Below are 14,982 nucleotides of genomic sequence, written 5' to 3'. Positions count from 1 at the left end.
AGCAAGTGGTGCAATCATCTTCTGTTCTGTAATAACAATGCAATATTTATCCAAACATAAACGCGCTATTTTTATGTAGACTTAGTTCATAGGTATACATACTGTTATTTATGGGTAATGCATACAGTTAATATACACACTGTGCGTTTCCATGACAACTGTTCTTTCTGGTTTAAACTGATTACAGGTTGGATCCTATTTCAGATGTCCATGTAAACACCTTATTCCAGTTGAAAAAGAAAAGTTGGGATTAAATTTAAACCTGATTAAAGTCAGTGGTTTAATCCTCTTTTAACTGCGCTCTAAATTCTTCCTGGACATGTAAAGCCTTTATTCCGTTTGGACTTTATTCCTTCCATTCTGCACATGCTCAGTGTCTTGTCCTGTGGCGATGACGCACACATTCTGCGCTGGTGGAAGAATCTGCACTGCAGTCTAGTCTTCCCAAAGTGTTCCAGTGGAATATTCTGATGGGATCTACCAGCCTGGAAAACCCTGAAGGAACAGTTCAACACTGGCTTTGGTTTAGTTTAGCCTGTAAACTACTGTCGTCCGTTACAAAACCTTCAGTCGTCTTCTTCTCTGAAACTGCAGTTCTGATTGACTTCTAACTTGGTCTACAGCTTCTGTATGATGACGTCAACAAAAGTTAGTGACATTATTTGGATCTGGATCTGATTCTGGATTTGGTGCCACTTTGAAAAATGTTCCCATTATAACAGATAGGAAGTGGATTGATCCAATAAATCAGTATCAGTGATATCAAGTGTGAATTTAAATTTTGTACAGATCTGATTGAATATGAGCAAAACATGGACTATTTCTGTAATAGAATAAATACACAGAACTGGGGGAGAATAAATGGATCTGGATACATTTCCCAAAGCTTTGAATTTGGACGCTAAGATACAGGGACACTGGTCTGATTTTTTTTCAAATACGGGGGAACTGGAGAATAACAACGGAGTATTAGGGCCACAGAAGAAAATAAAAACATTGGTCAGTATGAATATAAAGTCATAAAACATGGAGATAAAACCTGTAATTTTATGAGAATAAAGTCGAATACAAAAAGAATCACAATGTTCTGAGAATAAAGTCATAGTTATAAAAAAACTCATAATTTAACAAAAATGTCATTGGTTTATGAGATTAAAGTCTTCATATTCTGACACTAAAGCCCTAATATGATCAGAATAATGTGTTCATTTAAACCAGGTGGTGTAAATCTGCTAATTTCCCAGAATGCAGTGGTGCCCTGCTGGTCCACAGCAGTAGTATCTGTGTTGGATAAAGGACTGGATCTGAACTAGACTCAGTAAATCTGCTCAGTCCCAGTAGATCATGCATAGATTCACTGGGGTCAGTCCACGGTCTACTGGAAATGACCTTTGGATCAGCTGGTTCTGGTCCTAGTTTTGGACCCTTTGGATCAGGTGGTTCTGGGCCCTAGTTTTGGACCCTTTGGATCAGCTGGTTCTGGGCCCTAGTTTTAGACCCTTTGGATCAGCTGGTTCTGGGCCCTAGTTTTAGACCCTTTGGATCAGCTGGTTCTGGGCCCTAGTTTTAGACCCTTTGGATCAGCTGGTTCTGGGCCCTAGTTTTAGACCCTTTGGATCAGCTGGTTCTGGACCCTAGTTTTGGACCCTTTGGATCAGCTGGTTCTGGACCCTAGTTTTAGACCCTTTGGATCAGCTGGTTCTGGGCCCTAGTTTTGGATCCTGGTTGTCAGTCCTGATGAAACCATGTGTAAAAAAACTAAGCATTTAGAAAAAAAAAAAAAAAAAAGAAAACTAATAAAAATTATTAAACCTGCTCTAAAAACAATTAAAATGAACTGAATTAGAGAAAAAAAGTCCAAACTAAATAAAACTACACTAGAATGAAAAATCCAAAACTATTAGAACCTTGGTTCAGACTGAAATCATGGAAGAGGACGCCTGTACCAAACCCATACCAAGGTTCTAATAGTTCTGGATTTTTCATTCTAGTTTAGTTTTATTTAGTTTGGACTTTTTTTTTCTCTAATTAAGTTCGTTTTAATTCATTTTTAGAGCAGGTTTGATAGTTTTTATTAGTTTTCATTTTCGTCTAAATGCTTAGTTGTAGTTCAGTTGTAGTTCAGTTGTAGTACAGTTGTAGTTCAGTTGTAGTTTAGTTGTAGTTTAGTTGTAGTTCAGTTGTAGTTCAGTTGTAGTTCAGTTGTAGTACAGTTGTAGTTCAGTTGTAGTTTAGTTGTAGTTCAGTTGTAGTTCAGTTGTAGTTCAGTTGTAGTTCAGTTGTAGTACAGTTGTAGTTCAGTTGTAGTTTAGTTGTAGTTCAGTTGTAGTTCAGTCGTAGTTCAGTTGTAGTTCAGTTGTAGTTCAGTGGTCTCTTTTCTCTTCTTCTCTGTGCTCCTATTCAAATCAATCCCAGACAGGACTCTGCTGCTTTAGTCTCCATGTTTCCAGGTAGAGTGGGGACCAGAAGACGACTGGAAACCACAAGTGAACACAAGTGACGGACCCTTAAATATCTTTTGGTGACAGCACAGAAAATTGCTTTAGCGAAATAAATCGCTTTCATATCAATCCGATGTTGACAAAGACGAAAAACGAAGGGAATTTTATCCATAATTATCTGTTTTAGTTAGTTTTGTAAACACACGATACAGTTTCAGTTAGTTATTGTTTTTTTCTTTTAATTCTAGTTTTTATTTGTTTCAGTTAACGAAAATGTTTTTTCAGTTCTAGTTTTAGTCATTTCGTTAGTTTTCGTTAGCGATCATAACCTTGGCCCATCCTTGTGGTCTGAACAGGTCCTGCCTGTGGGTTCAGGTCTGAACAGGGTCCTGCCTGTGGGTTCAGGTCTGAACAGGTCCTGCCTGTGGGTTCAGGTCTGAACAGGTCCTGCCTGTGGGTTCAGGTCTGAACAGGTCCTGCCTGTGGGTTCAGGTCTGAACAGGGTCCTGCCTGTGGGTTCAGGTCTGAACAGGTCCTGCCTGTGGGTTCAGGTCTGAACAGGTCCTGCCTGTGGGTTCAGGTCTGAACAGGTCCTGCCTGTGGGTTCAGGTCTGTGTTTGTGTGAGTGCTCTCACTCACCCGGCTCAGACCCATGTAGTGGCTGCTCTTCTCCAGCTCCAACGACTCCAGCAGCTCCTCCACAGCCTGGAGGAGACAAAAAGATACACAACAGACGGTCAGCACTGATACACATACACACACACACACACACACACACACACACACACACACACCTCATCTGGGTTCCTAACCTTCACTTCATCACATGGCCTGTTTGCCCTGGAGGAGGCTGGCACGTTGCCATGGTGACAAACACTAAACAACCTGAACACCGGCCCACTCAACCCCCCCCCCCCCACACACACACCCACACACACACACACACACATACACACACACACAGAAACAACACACACAGAAACAACACACACACACACACACACACAGAAACAAACACACACACACACACACACAGAAACAAACACACAAAACCAGTCGGACAGAGAAGCTTCTCAGGTTCCACTATTGTGTCAACTCCAAATCTACAATCTACACAGTAAACGTCTCATGAGTTACCATGGCAACGGATCTGACATCACTGTAATATTTGATCACACCGTAAACAGCCCAGAACCTGAACTGGAGATCTGGGTCAGAAGAGTTTAGGATTTATCCACTGGTCCTTATTTTTTTTCATTTCATTTGGTGCTTTTGTATTTTATTTCTTTTTTTTATTTTTATTTTTTTAAGTGTCTTTTCTTGCTTTCATTAATTTCACTCTTTTAATTTAAGCCCTTGTTCTGCACACATCTGATCAGACCATGGACGGTTCACCAAACGTCTGTGGTCCTGCTGTTCACAGTCCTCCATTATTTATCCACTGTGGGTTTATCTGAAGGAAACCATGCAGTTCATATGAGCAGAGGTTGAACTGAACGTCTGCAGTTTCACTGCTGTTCAACACACTATGAACTTTTCAGCCCCAATCATATTACAGAATTAACCCTCTGGTATCCAGGTGTGCCTTTTACGCACACTTTGCACTTCGTGTTAAAAAACTTCATATTATTTTTCACAATTTAAATCAGGTTAGAATTCCAAAGTTGTTCATTTGTGCATGACCTTTAAACTTCTGTCCACCAACTCAAATGTGCACATTGTAAACAACAGAAAATGAGCAGACTAGCATCTGTCTGCCCAGTGTGCAGAAAATGATTAGGACTGAGCTGGATTTACAAAAATAAAATCAAATTAGAGCAGAAAAATAAATCAATATATAATATTTAATAGTTTGATTTATAGGTGTGCATTTTATGCACACTTGGTGACAGATGCTAGTATTTTTGAACATTTGACCTAGTGCCAAAAATAATAATGCAAATGAACCAGTGTTGGAGTTAATCACTGACATATGCCAGGATGAAAAAATCTAATAATATGTGATCCACTTTTTATGGAGTATAGTGAAAAAAAAAACAATTTTTTTTAGGTTTTTTGCATTAAAAAAAAAAGGTTTGTTTCCATTACAAACACAGCATTTAAAGGGTTAAAAATGTGACAGTTATTGAGTATTTGGTATTTTTATTTACAGCTCAAGTTGATGAAATAGAAAAAAGTGTAAAAGAATTAAAAACAAACTGTATGAATTTTTTTTTTTTTTTTTTTTCCACAAGTGTGTGAAAAAGGCACACTTGGTGCTTAGTAAGGGCCTTGGAGGACAGGATAGTGAAGGGTTAACAGTATCATGATATATTGTGATATATCATATCGTGACCCCAGTATTGTGATTTGTATCGTATGGTCAGTTTCTTGCTGATCCACAGGCCTAAAGAACACTGGATGTGGATCGTATTTATTCACACGCGCTGACACGCCGGGGCCTTTGTGTGGAAGTGTGTGGTCGTGCTCATCAAACCAGTCCTCTGTTCCTGTCATTTCCCCTCCCTCACTGTCCTTCTATCAGCGCTCCAGTTACTCGGCCGTCTGGGCCTCAGACCGCCACCGTTCACCTGTCCTCCACAGAGACACCGCTAACATGAGTTTTCAGTCTTTCCTCGGTCAGCTGGTCTGTGGAGGCCTGTGGCAGGAGGTGTGGTCAACCCTGCACAGCTGAGCCCACTGACGGCCTCCGGTAACCCACCTCCAGCTGTCTGTCTGTCTGCTCACTGCCTCCACCTCCAGCTGTCTGTCTGCTCACTGCCTCCACCTCCAGCTGTCTGTCTGTCTGCTAACTGCCTCCACCTCCAGCTGTCTGTCTGTCTGCTAACTGCCTCCACCTCCAGCTGTCTGTCTGTCTGCTAACTGCCTCCACCTCCAGCTGTCTGTCTGTCTGCTAACTGCTCCACCTCCAGCGTCTGTCTGTCTGCTAACTGCCTCCACCTCCAGCTGTCTGTCTGTCTGCTAACTGCCCTCCACCTCCAGCTGTCTGTCCTGCTCACTGCCTCCACCTCCAGCTGTCTGTCTGTCTGCTGACTGCCTCCACCTCCAGCTGTCTGTCTGTCTGCTGACATGCCTCCACCTCCAGCGGTCTGTCTGTCTGCTAACTGCCTCCAACCTCCAGCTGTCTGTCTGTCTGCTAACTGCCTCCACCTCCAGCTGTCTGTCTGTCTGCTCACTGCCTCCACCTCCAGCTGTCTGTCTGTCTGCTAACTGCCTCCACCTCCAGCTGTCTGTCTGTCTGCTAACTGCCTCCACCTCCAGGTCTGTCTGTCTGCTAACTGCTCCATCCAGCTGTCTGTCTGCTCATGCCTCCACCTCCAGCTGTCTGTCTGCTCACTGCCCCCTCCAGCTGCTGTCTGTCTGCTCACTGCCTCCACCTCCAGCTGTCTGTCTGTCTGCTCACTGCCTCCACCTCCAGCTGTCTGTCTGTCTGTCTGCTCACTGCCTCCCCCTCCAGCTGTCTGTCTGTCTGCTCACTGCCTCCACCTCCAGCTGTCTGTCTGTCTGCTAACTGCCTCCACCTCCAGCTGTCTGTCTGTCTGCTAACTGCCTCCACCTCCAGCTGTCTGTCTGTCTGCTAACTGCCTCCACCTCCAGCTGTCTGTCTGCTCACTGCCTCCACCTCCAGCTGTCTGTCTGCTCACTGCCTCCACCTCCAGCTGTCTGTCTGTCTGCTAACTGCCTCCACCTCCAGCTGTCTGTCTGTCTGCTAACTGCCTCCACCTCCAGCTGTCTGTCTGCTCACTGCCTCCACCTCCAGCTGTCTGTCTGCTCACTGCCTCCACCTCCAAGAGTATGTTGCTAACTGCTCCACCTCCAGCGTCTGCTGTTTGTCACTTGCATCACCTCCAGCCTGTCGTTTCTGCTAAATGACTCCCCATCCAGCTGCTGTCGTCTGCTAAAATGCCTCCACCTCCAGCTGTATGTCTGCTCACTGCTCCAACTCAAGCTGTCTGTATGTCTCTCACTGCCTCCACCTCAGCTGTCTGTCTGTCTGCTAACTGCCTCCACCTCAGCTGTCTGTTGATCACTGCATCCACATCCAGCTGTTCTGTATGCTCACTGCCTCCACTCCAGTGGCTGTCTGTCTGCTAACTCGCCACTCAGCGTCTGTGTGCCTAACTGCCTCCACCTCCAGCTGTCTGTCTGCTCACTGCCTCCACCTCCAGCTGTCTGTCTGTCTGCTCACTGCCTCCACCTCCAGCTCCTGTTAACTACTCCATCTGACCAACAGGCTGCCAGCGGTGCTGTTCTACTACATTAGGACTGTCAAACTCATTTTAGGTCAGGGTCCACATTCAGCCCAAACGGATCTGAAGTGGGTCAGACCAGTCACACTTCTGACCAAGGCTACAGGAAGTACAAGAAACTACACTGGAAAAAAAAAAAAAAAGGTATTATTCTGGCAGCACGGGCGCCGAAAAAACACTGTAAAGTAACGGAAAATAACCATCTCATAAAAATACGGTAATTTTCCATAATTCAAATACAGTTTTTTGCCCTAACTTTACATGAGATTTTGGTGTTTTTTTTTTACTTTTTAATATTTAATAAAGAATATTTACATGTATTAAAACAATCCAATTCCCTATAAATATATATATAAATAATTTTCAGTGAGACTCAGTTGTCCAATCCACTGATAAAAACTGTATTTGGACAGTTTATCAGTGCTTATACATGTTATACATTCACAAAAATACATTTATTCAACAGTTTTGTTGTGAAACCTCCTGTAATTACACAAGATATTTGTCAATGAACAAACAAGTCTGGTTCAACTGACAGAACTAATACTTCTGTTACTGTTAACTGTCAGTAATTTTATCTGGTTTTATTTTTTTTTTTCCAGTATTAAACTTTAAATTAACAGTTTAATCTCGTTAATAGGAAAAGAAATATTTGTGAAATTACGATACATTTGCAAATGTATTTTAACTGTATTTTTCTGTGAAAAAAGAAAAAAATTCTTTTAAAAAATGTAAATTTTTTGCTTATTCCCAGTTACAGTTTTTTCCTGTTATTTTCCATTTGACATGTAAAATCACAGTCTAGTTTTGGAATTTCATTGATATTTTCCTGTATCTGAAAAATACAGGAAAAATCTGTCAAATAAATAGTGAAAATTCTGTTCAATTACAGATTTTTTTTTTTTTTTTTTTTTTACAGTGTAGTCATGCAGGTAAAAACTGCTTCTGTCCGCTAAATGAATGATCTGCACTTGTACTTGGAGGGCAGTAGAGCCTTTACCAGATCAATACGATTTACTTTTCAATTCTGATTTTAAAATAAACATGAAGTTCTGGTTTATGGTTCACATTCAAATAGCTCCTCCTAGTGTTAAGATTAAACACAACCTGTTTTTATTATGTTTCAGAACAACCATCATTTTTTATTCAGTTCAGTTTGTTTGTTTAGCAGCAAAACTATTGGTTGAATATGTATATATATATATATATATATATATATATATATATATATATATATATTTACTTATTTATTTATTTATTTATTTATTTATTCATAGGTCATTGGATTGTTTTAATACATGTAACTATTCTGTATTAAACATTAAAAAGTCAAAAAAAAGCAAAATCTCATGTAAAGTTAGGGCAAAAAACTGTATTTGAGTTATGGAAAATTACCGTATTTTTATGAGATGGTTATTTTCTGTTATTTTACAGGATTTTTTTGGCACCCTTGCTGCCAGAATAATACCTTTTTTTTTTTCTTTTTTTTTGGGGGGGGGCCTTCGTCAGAAGCATCACTGATCTGATCCACTTCAATAACGTGAATAAATGTATTTTTGTGAATGTATAACATGTATAAGCACTGATAAACTGTCCAAATACAGTTTTTATCAGTGGATTGGACAACTGAGTCTCACTGAAAATTATTTATATATATATTTATAGGGAATTAGATTGTTTTAATACATGTAAATATTCTTTATTAAACATTAAAAAGTCAAAAAATATGCAAAATCTCAAGTAAAGTTAGGGCAAAAAACTGTATTTGAATTATGGAAAATTACCAGATTTATTAGTTTCACTCTTTTGATTTAATTTTTTAAGTGTGTTTTCTTGCTTTTATTAGTTTCATTCTTAATTAATTTTTTTAAGTGTGTTTTCTTGCTTTTATTAGTTTCACTCTTAATTTTTTAAGTGTCTTTTCTTGCTTTTTTTAGTTTCACTCTTTTAATTTAATTTTTTAAGTGTCTTTTCTTGCTTTTTTTAGTTTCACTCTTTTAATTTAATTTTTTAAGTGTCTTTTCTTGCTTTTATTAGTTTCACTCTTTTAATTAAAATTTTTTTAAGTATCTTTTCTTGCTTTTATTAGTTTCACTCAATTAAATTTTTTTAAGTGTATTTTCTTGCTTTTATTAGTTTCACTCTTTTAATTAATTTTTTTAAGTGTAATTTCTTGCTTTTTTTAGTTTCACTCTTTTAATTCATTTTTTTAAGTGTCTTTTCTTGCTTTTATTAGTTTCACTCTTTGTCGGGGGTTAGATTCAAGGTCAGACAAAGTATCGTAGTGTAAAAAACAAAAAACAACAAAACTTAATAAAACATCATGACGTTATTAAAAAATGTATTCACAAATGTAAAAAATGTTGGGTGCCTTGGATTACATATATAACCTTCACAAACCCGACTTTGAACATAGAAGATGATATTAACTCTCTTTCATCAGGTTTTTTTTTTTTTTTTTTTTTTACAGTGTAGAGCTCTGAGTGCAGACATGTGTCTCTGCCCCCCCCCCCAGTCACTAATCAGGCCTTTGGAGAAGCCTGTATGCAGTGTGTGAACAGAATGTAGAGGACACATTAATCATATGCTCAGGCATGTTCCTAAACTGCTCTGCCTCCTATACAAAAGGAACGAGAAAATAATGAGACCAGAAAGAAAAAAAAAAGAAGAAGTGGAAAGAGACGAGGGAACAGGAGGGGAGTGGAAGAAAGAGGAGGAAAGAAAGCGCTCTTCCCACTGCCGGTAATTAATCAGTACAGTAGCCGTATGCTGCCAACGAGCACAATCATAATTAATTACACACAAGAGCGCTCTGAGAGGAGAGAGAGAGGAGAGACGAGAACAAAAGAACCAACCAACCAACCTGGAGAAGGAGAAAATAAAGCTCCAGGCTTTGAACACATTTGAGCACTACAAACCAGAAGCAGAAAAAGGAGGAAACGGCTAAATGAGTGTGTGACTGCAGACTGTGGGTACAGCACTGAGTTCTGAAAGAAAGACAGAACAGAAGCACGGCCACAGTAGACGGAGCTGTGGCGTCATCTACATTAGTGGATGAATAGACTACACTACCCATGATGCAACTCAACTGCATCGTTCCTGTGGTTACACGTTACAGCAGACGTCTCAAACTGCTGTTCTGTCAGGTTCCACATTCAGTCTGACCTGATCTGCAGTAGACCGGACCAGGAAAGAAGAACAGAAGAACCCAGAAAGAATGACAGCTGACCATTTAGGTCTGTGTTTGAGAGAAAAAACAGCATGAAAGGATGAAAATACTGACTTTTATAAACTATCCAAACAAAAAAGAGGTGAATAAACTGAAAAAAAATAGATTTTTTTTTGGCTTAATTCAAGATTTTTTTTACTTAATTGGAGTTTTTTTTTTTTTTTTTTTTGCTTAATTCAATTCTATTCCAGGTTATTCACATTTCATTGTTACAGGATAGTTTGTAAATGTCAGTATTTTCATAATTTAATGTTATTTTTTGCACTAAAACAAAGACCAAAAATTGAAGTTGTTAATTAAAGATTTTTTGCTGAATTCAAGATTTTTTTTTTGTTTAATTCATGATTTTTTTTTTTCTACTTAACTCAAGATTTTTTTTTTTTTTGCTTAATTCAACATTTTTTCCTTAATTCAAGCTAAACTTTTTTTTTTTCTTAATTTACCTCTTTTCGAGCTTATTCACATTTTATTGTTACAGGATAGTTTGTAAATGTAAATATTTTCCTAATTTAATGCTGAGCAGCTGTTTATATTATGACTTTTATTGAAAGAAACATACTTTTTGCTTTTCCTGACATTATTTGATGTACAAATAAAAAAAAAAAAAAAACTTGCTTGAACAAGAGTATAATTTTTTTTCCTTTCTCTGAGGTCATCATTAGGTCCACCCTGGGGTAAATCTGTCTACATTTACCTTTTATTATTGGGTCTAAAAAGATGGAAAAGTGACAGATACTAAAATAAACCCAGTTTCATAGAAAGACCCAACATGTTTATTTTGTTCTTTTGTTTTTGTTGTAACACCCAACAGTTTCCTCTTATGGTCAATAAAGTATTCATATTCCAGTTTATCCCCCAACACAAGTCATACCGTCGTCCGTCCGACCACCAACACTCACCCTCTTCTCATCGGTGACGATGTAATGGCGTCCGTGCTTCTTGGTCAGATGTGGCGCCAGGACGTCGAAACGCCTTCGGAACTCGGAGAACACCATGTGGTCGGGGTATCCTGGAACAGAGGAGGACAGACACATCAGACCCAGGGCTTAGCCGAGCGAGGCCACGCCGCCGGAGCGCTAACAGCACGGAAACGGTCCAACGCCAGACGCCTCCGACAGAATAAAGAGCACCGAGACAGAAGGAAGGCATGACAGGTGGAAGTGTGAGAGGAAGGGCTCAGATAAGAAGACAAGAACCAGAGGTCACAGCTGTCCAACATGTGTCCGGTCAAAGGGTCCAGTCCAGCCAGGGGGATGAATTTACAAAGTCAAAAAGTACACAGTCTCGAATTGAATTAAGAAAAAAAAAAAAAAAGCTTGAATTAAGCAAAAAAAAAAATCTTGAAATTAAGCCAAAAAAAATCTTGAATTTAGCAAAGAATCTTGAATTAACAACTTCTATTATTCCATTATGCCTATAAATAATGACAACTTCAAATTTTTGTCTTTATTTTAGTGCAAAAAATAACATTAAATTATGAAAATATTTATAATATTCACAAACTATCCTGTAACAATAAAATGTGAATAACCTAGAATAGAATTGAATTAAGCAAAAAAAAAAAAAAAGTTTAGCTTGAACTAAGGAAAAAATGTTAATTAAGCACAAAAAAAAAAAAAAATCTTCAATTAAGCAAAAAAGAAACAAAAAACAAAATCTTGAATTAACAAATTCAAATGTTTTTCTTTGTTTTAGTGCAAAAAAACCCCAAACATTAAATTCTGACAATCTTTCCATTTCCAAACTCTCCTGTACCAATAAAATGTGACTAACCTGAACAAATGTGTCCAACCTGAAATGTCTGTATTAAATTCAGTCCAGTTTGAACTCTTTTCTTCCTGTTCCTCAGTGTTTAGTGTCTTTGGAGATCTGATCCAGAATGCACATGGACTAATGAGAAGTGGAGGAAGAAGACTGAGAAAACTTACACTGATTTTTTTCAGGTTATTCACATCTTTGTTGTTTGGATAGTTTATAAAAGTAAGTATTTTCATCATTTAATGGAGTTTTTTTGCACTAAAACACAGACAAAAATTGTCAGTTGTCATTATTTATCAGTTCTTCTGTTCTTATTTGACTGGTCTGGAATTTTTGCACTTTGTAAACTCATGCCAGGGGTCGAACTGGAACCTTTGGTGGGACAGATTTGGTCCTGGACCACATGTTCGACAGCCCTGTGCTAAAGGATGTGAACCCCCCCGCTGTGGGTGGACACAGATGAATGGTCCTTCACTCTGGGCTGTGCACTATTTCTTTTTCTCCGACTAAAAAACTGATTTGTGGAGTCAAAAGTATAGTTCACATCGTATTGATTTTATTATAGAGTTTGAAAGCAGATTAAACTTCAATAAGTCCTGAGCACAACGAAAAGGAAAGCCTGAAGTTTTCCACCACAGTTTAATGAACTCCTGCAACACCAGGGTTTCCCACACCTGTTTAAAACTTAACGCAGCAGATTTTACACCAAACTTTCACTCTGTCAGTGGGCTGTTGTTCTAGTAAAGGTTCTGGGAATCCAAAGCCTCAGAGGTCCAAAGTACTTTTTCAAATAGAACGTCTCCTTTACAGCAGGACTGTCAAAGCCACAGAACAGGTTCCACATCCAGGACTGTCAAAGCCACAGAACAGGTTCCACATCCAGGACTGTCAAAGCCACAGAACAGGTTCCACACCCAGGACTGTCAAAGCCACAGAACAGGTTCCACACCCAGGACTGTCAAAGCCACAGAACAGGTTCCACATCCAGGACTGTCAAAGCCACAGAACAGGTTCCACATCCAGGACTGTCAAAGCCACAGAACAGGTTCCACATCCAGGACTGTCAAAGCCACAGAACAGGTTCCACACCCAGGACTGTCAAAGCCACAGAACAGGTTCCACATCCAGGACTGTCAAAGCCACAGAACAGGTTCCACACCCAGGACTGTCAAAGCCACAGAACAGGTTCCACATCCAGGACTGTCAAAGCCACAGAACAGGTTCCACATCCAGGACTGTCAAAGCCACAGAACAGGTTCCACATCCAGGACTGTCAAAGCCACAGAACAGGTTCCACATCCAGGACTGTCAAAGCCACAGAACAGGTTCCACACCCAGGACTGTCAAAGCCACAGAACAGGTTCCACATCCAGGACTGTCAAAGCCACAGAACAGGTTCCACAGCCAGGACTGTCAAAGCCACAGAACAGGTTCCACATCCAGGACTGTCAAAGCCACAGAACAGGTTCCACATCCAGGACTGTCAAAGCCACAGAACAGGTTCCACATCCAGGACTGTCAAAGCCACAGAACAGGTTCCACAGCCAGGACTGTCAAAGCCACAGAACAGGTTCCACATCCAGGACTGTCAAAGCCACAGAACAGGTTCCACAGCCAGGACTGTCAAAGCCACAGAACAGGTTCCACATCCAGGACTGTCAAAGCCACAGAACAGGTTCCACAGCCAGGACTGTCAAAGCCACAGAACAGGTTCCACACCCAGGACTGTCAAAGCCACAGAACAGGTTCCACATCCAGGACTGTCAAAGCCACAGAACAGGTTCCACATCCAGGACTGTCAAAGCCACAGAACAGGTTCCACATCCAGGACTGTTAAAGCCACAGAACAGGTTCCACACCCAGGACTGTCAAAGCCACAGAACAGGTTCCACATCCAGGACTGTCAAAGCCACAGAACAGGTTCCACATCCAGGACTGTCAAAGCCACAGAACAGGTTCCACACCCAGGACTGTCAAAGCCACAGAACAGGTTCCACATCCAGGACTGTCAAAGCCACAGAACAGGTTCCACATCCAGGACTGTCAAAGCCACAGAACAGGTTCCACACCCAGGACTGTCAAAGCCACAGAACAGGTTCCACATCCAGGACTGTCAAAGCCACAGAACAGGTTCCACACCCAGGACTGTCAAAGCCACAGAACAGGTTCCACACCCAGGACTGTCAAAGCCACAGAACAGGTTCCACATCCAGGACTGTCAAAGCCACAGAACAGGTTCCACACCCAGGACTGTCAAAGCCACAGAACAGGTTCCACACCCAGGACTGTCAAAGCCACAGAACAGGTTCCACACCCAGGACTGTCAAAGCCACAGAACAGGTTCCACACCCAGGACTGTCAAAGCCACAGAACAGGTTCCACAGCCAGGACTGTCAAAGCCACAGAACAGGTTCCACAGCCAGGACTGTCAAAGCCACAGAACAGGTTCCACATCCAGGACTGTCAAAGCCACAGAACAGGTTCCACATCCAGGACTGTCAAAGCCACAGAACAGGTTCCACATCCAGGACTGTCAAAGCCACAGAACAGGTTCCACATCCAGGACTGTCAAAGCCACAGGGGTCCAACTCCTGTTCTTTCAGGTTCCACATTCAGCCTGATCTGATTTTAAATGGACTGAACCCAGAAATACCGACTACTGCATAGTTTTGTCTGTGTTTGAGTGCAAAAAAACATTAAATGATGAAAATACTTACTTTTATAAACTATCCAAACAAAAAAGATGTGAATAACCTGAAAAAACTGAAATTTCTTCAGAAAAATCAGTGCAATTTTAACCGTATTCTAGCTAAACGTCTCATTAGTCCATGTGCATTCTGGATCAGATCTCCAAAGACACTAAACACTGAGGAACAGGAAGAAAAGAGTTCAAACTGGACTGAATTTAATACAGACATTTCAGGTTGGACACATTTGTTCAGGTTAGTCACAGTTTATTGGTACAGGAGAGTTTGGAAATGGAAAGAGTTTCAAAATTTAATATTTTTTTGCACTAAAACAAAGACAAAAATTAGAAATTGTTAATTCAACATTTGTTTTTAACTAAATTAAGACCAAAAAAATCTTGAATTCAGATTTTTTTTACTTAACTCAAGTTTTTTTTTTTTTGGGCTTAATTCAAGATTTTTTTTTTTTTCCTTAATGTAAATATTTTCATAATTTAATGTTACTTTTTGCACTAACACAAAGACAAACATTTGAAGTTGTCATTATTTACACACATAATGGAACGTTATTTTTGTCAAATCAAATCGAGAAGAAAATACGGAGTCGTTAATTTGTG

At 40.0% G+C, this 14,982-nt stretch overlaps 1 protein-coding gene across 1 annotated transcript in view; it reads right to left on the bottom strand.

The window, feature by feature from the left end:
* LOC115431221 (unconventional myosin-XVIIIa-like) overlaps positions 1-14,982 on the bottom strand; it is a 339,665-nt gene that overhangs the window by 175,506 nt on the left and 149,177 nt on the right. The window contains exons 20-21 of the mRNA XM_030151449.1: positions 10,820-10,929; positions 3,081-3,146 (exon numbers count right to left, since the gene is read on the bottom strand). Coding sequence (XP_030007309.1) covers positions 3,081-3,146; positions 10,820-10,929 — 176 coding nt within the window. The remainder of the gene's footprint in view (positions 1-3,080; positions 3,147-10,819; positions 10,930-14,982) is intronic.

The sequence above is a fragment of the Sphaeramia orbicularis genome, chromosome 13 (assembly GCF_902148855.1).
Source record: "Sphaeramia orbicularis chromosome 13, fSphaOr1.1, whole genome shotgun sequence".
NCBI lineage: Eukaryota > Metazoa > Chordata > Actinopteri > Kurtiformes > Apogonidae > Sphaeramia > Sphaeramia orbicularis.
The sequence above is the reverse complement of the archived record's forward strand: the minus strand, read 5'-3'. Positions and strand labels throughout refer to the sequence as shown.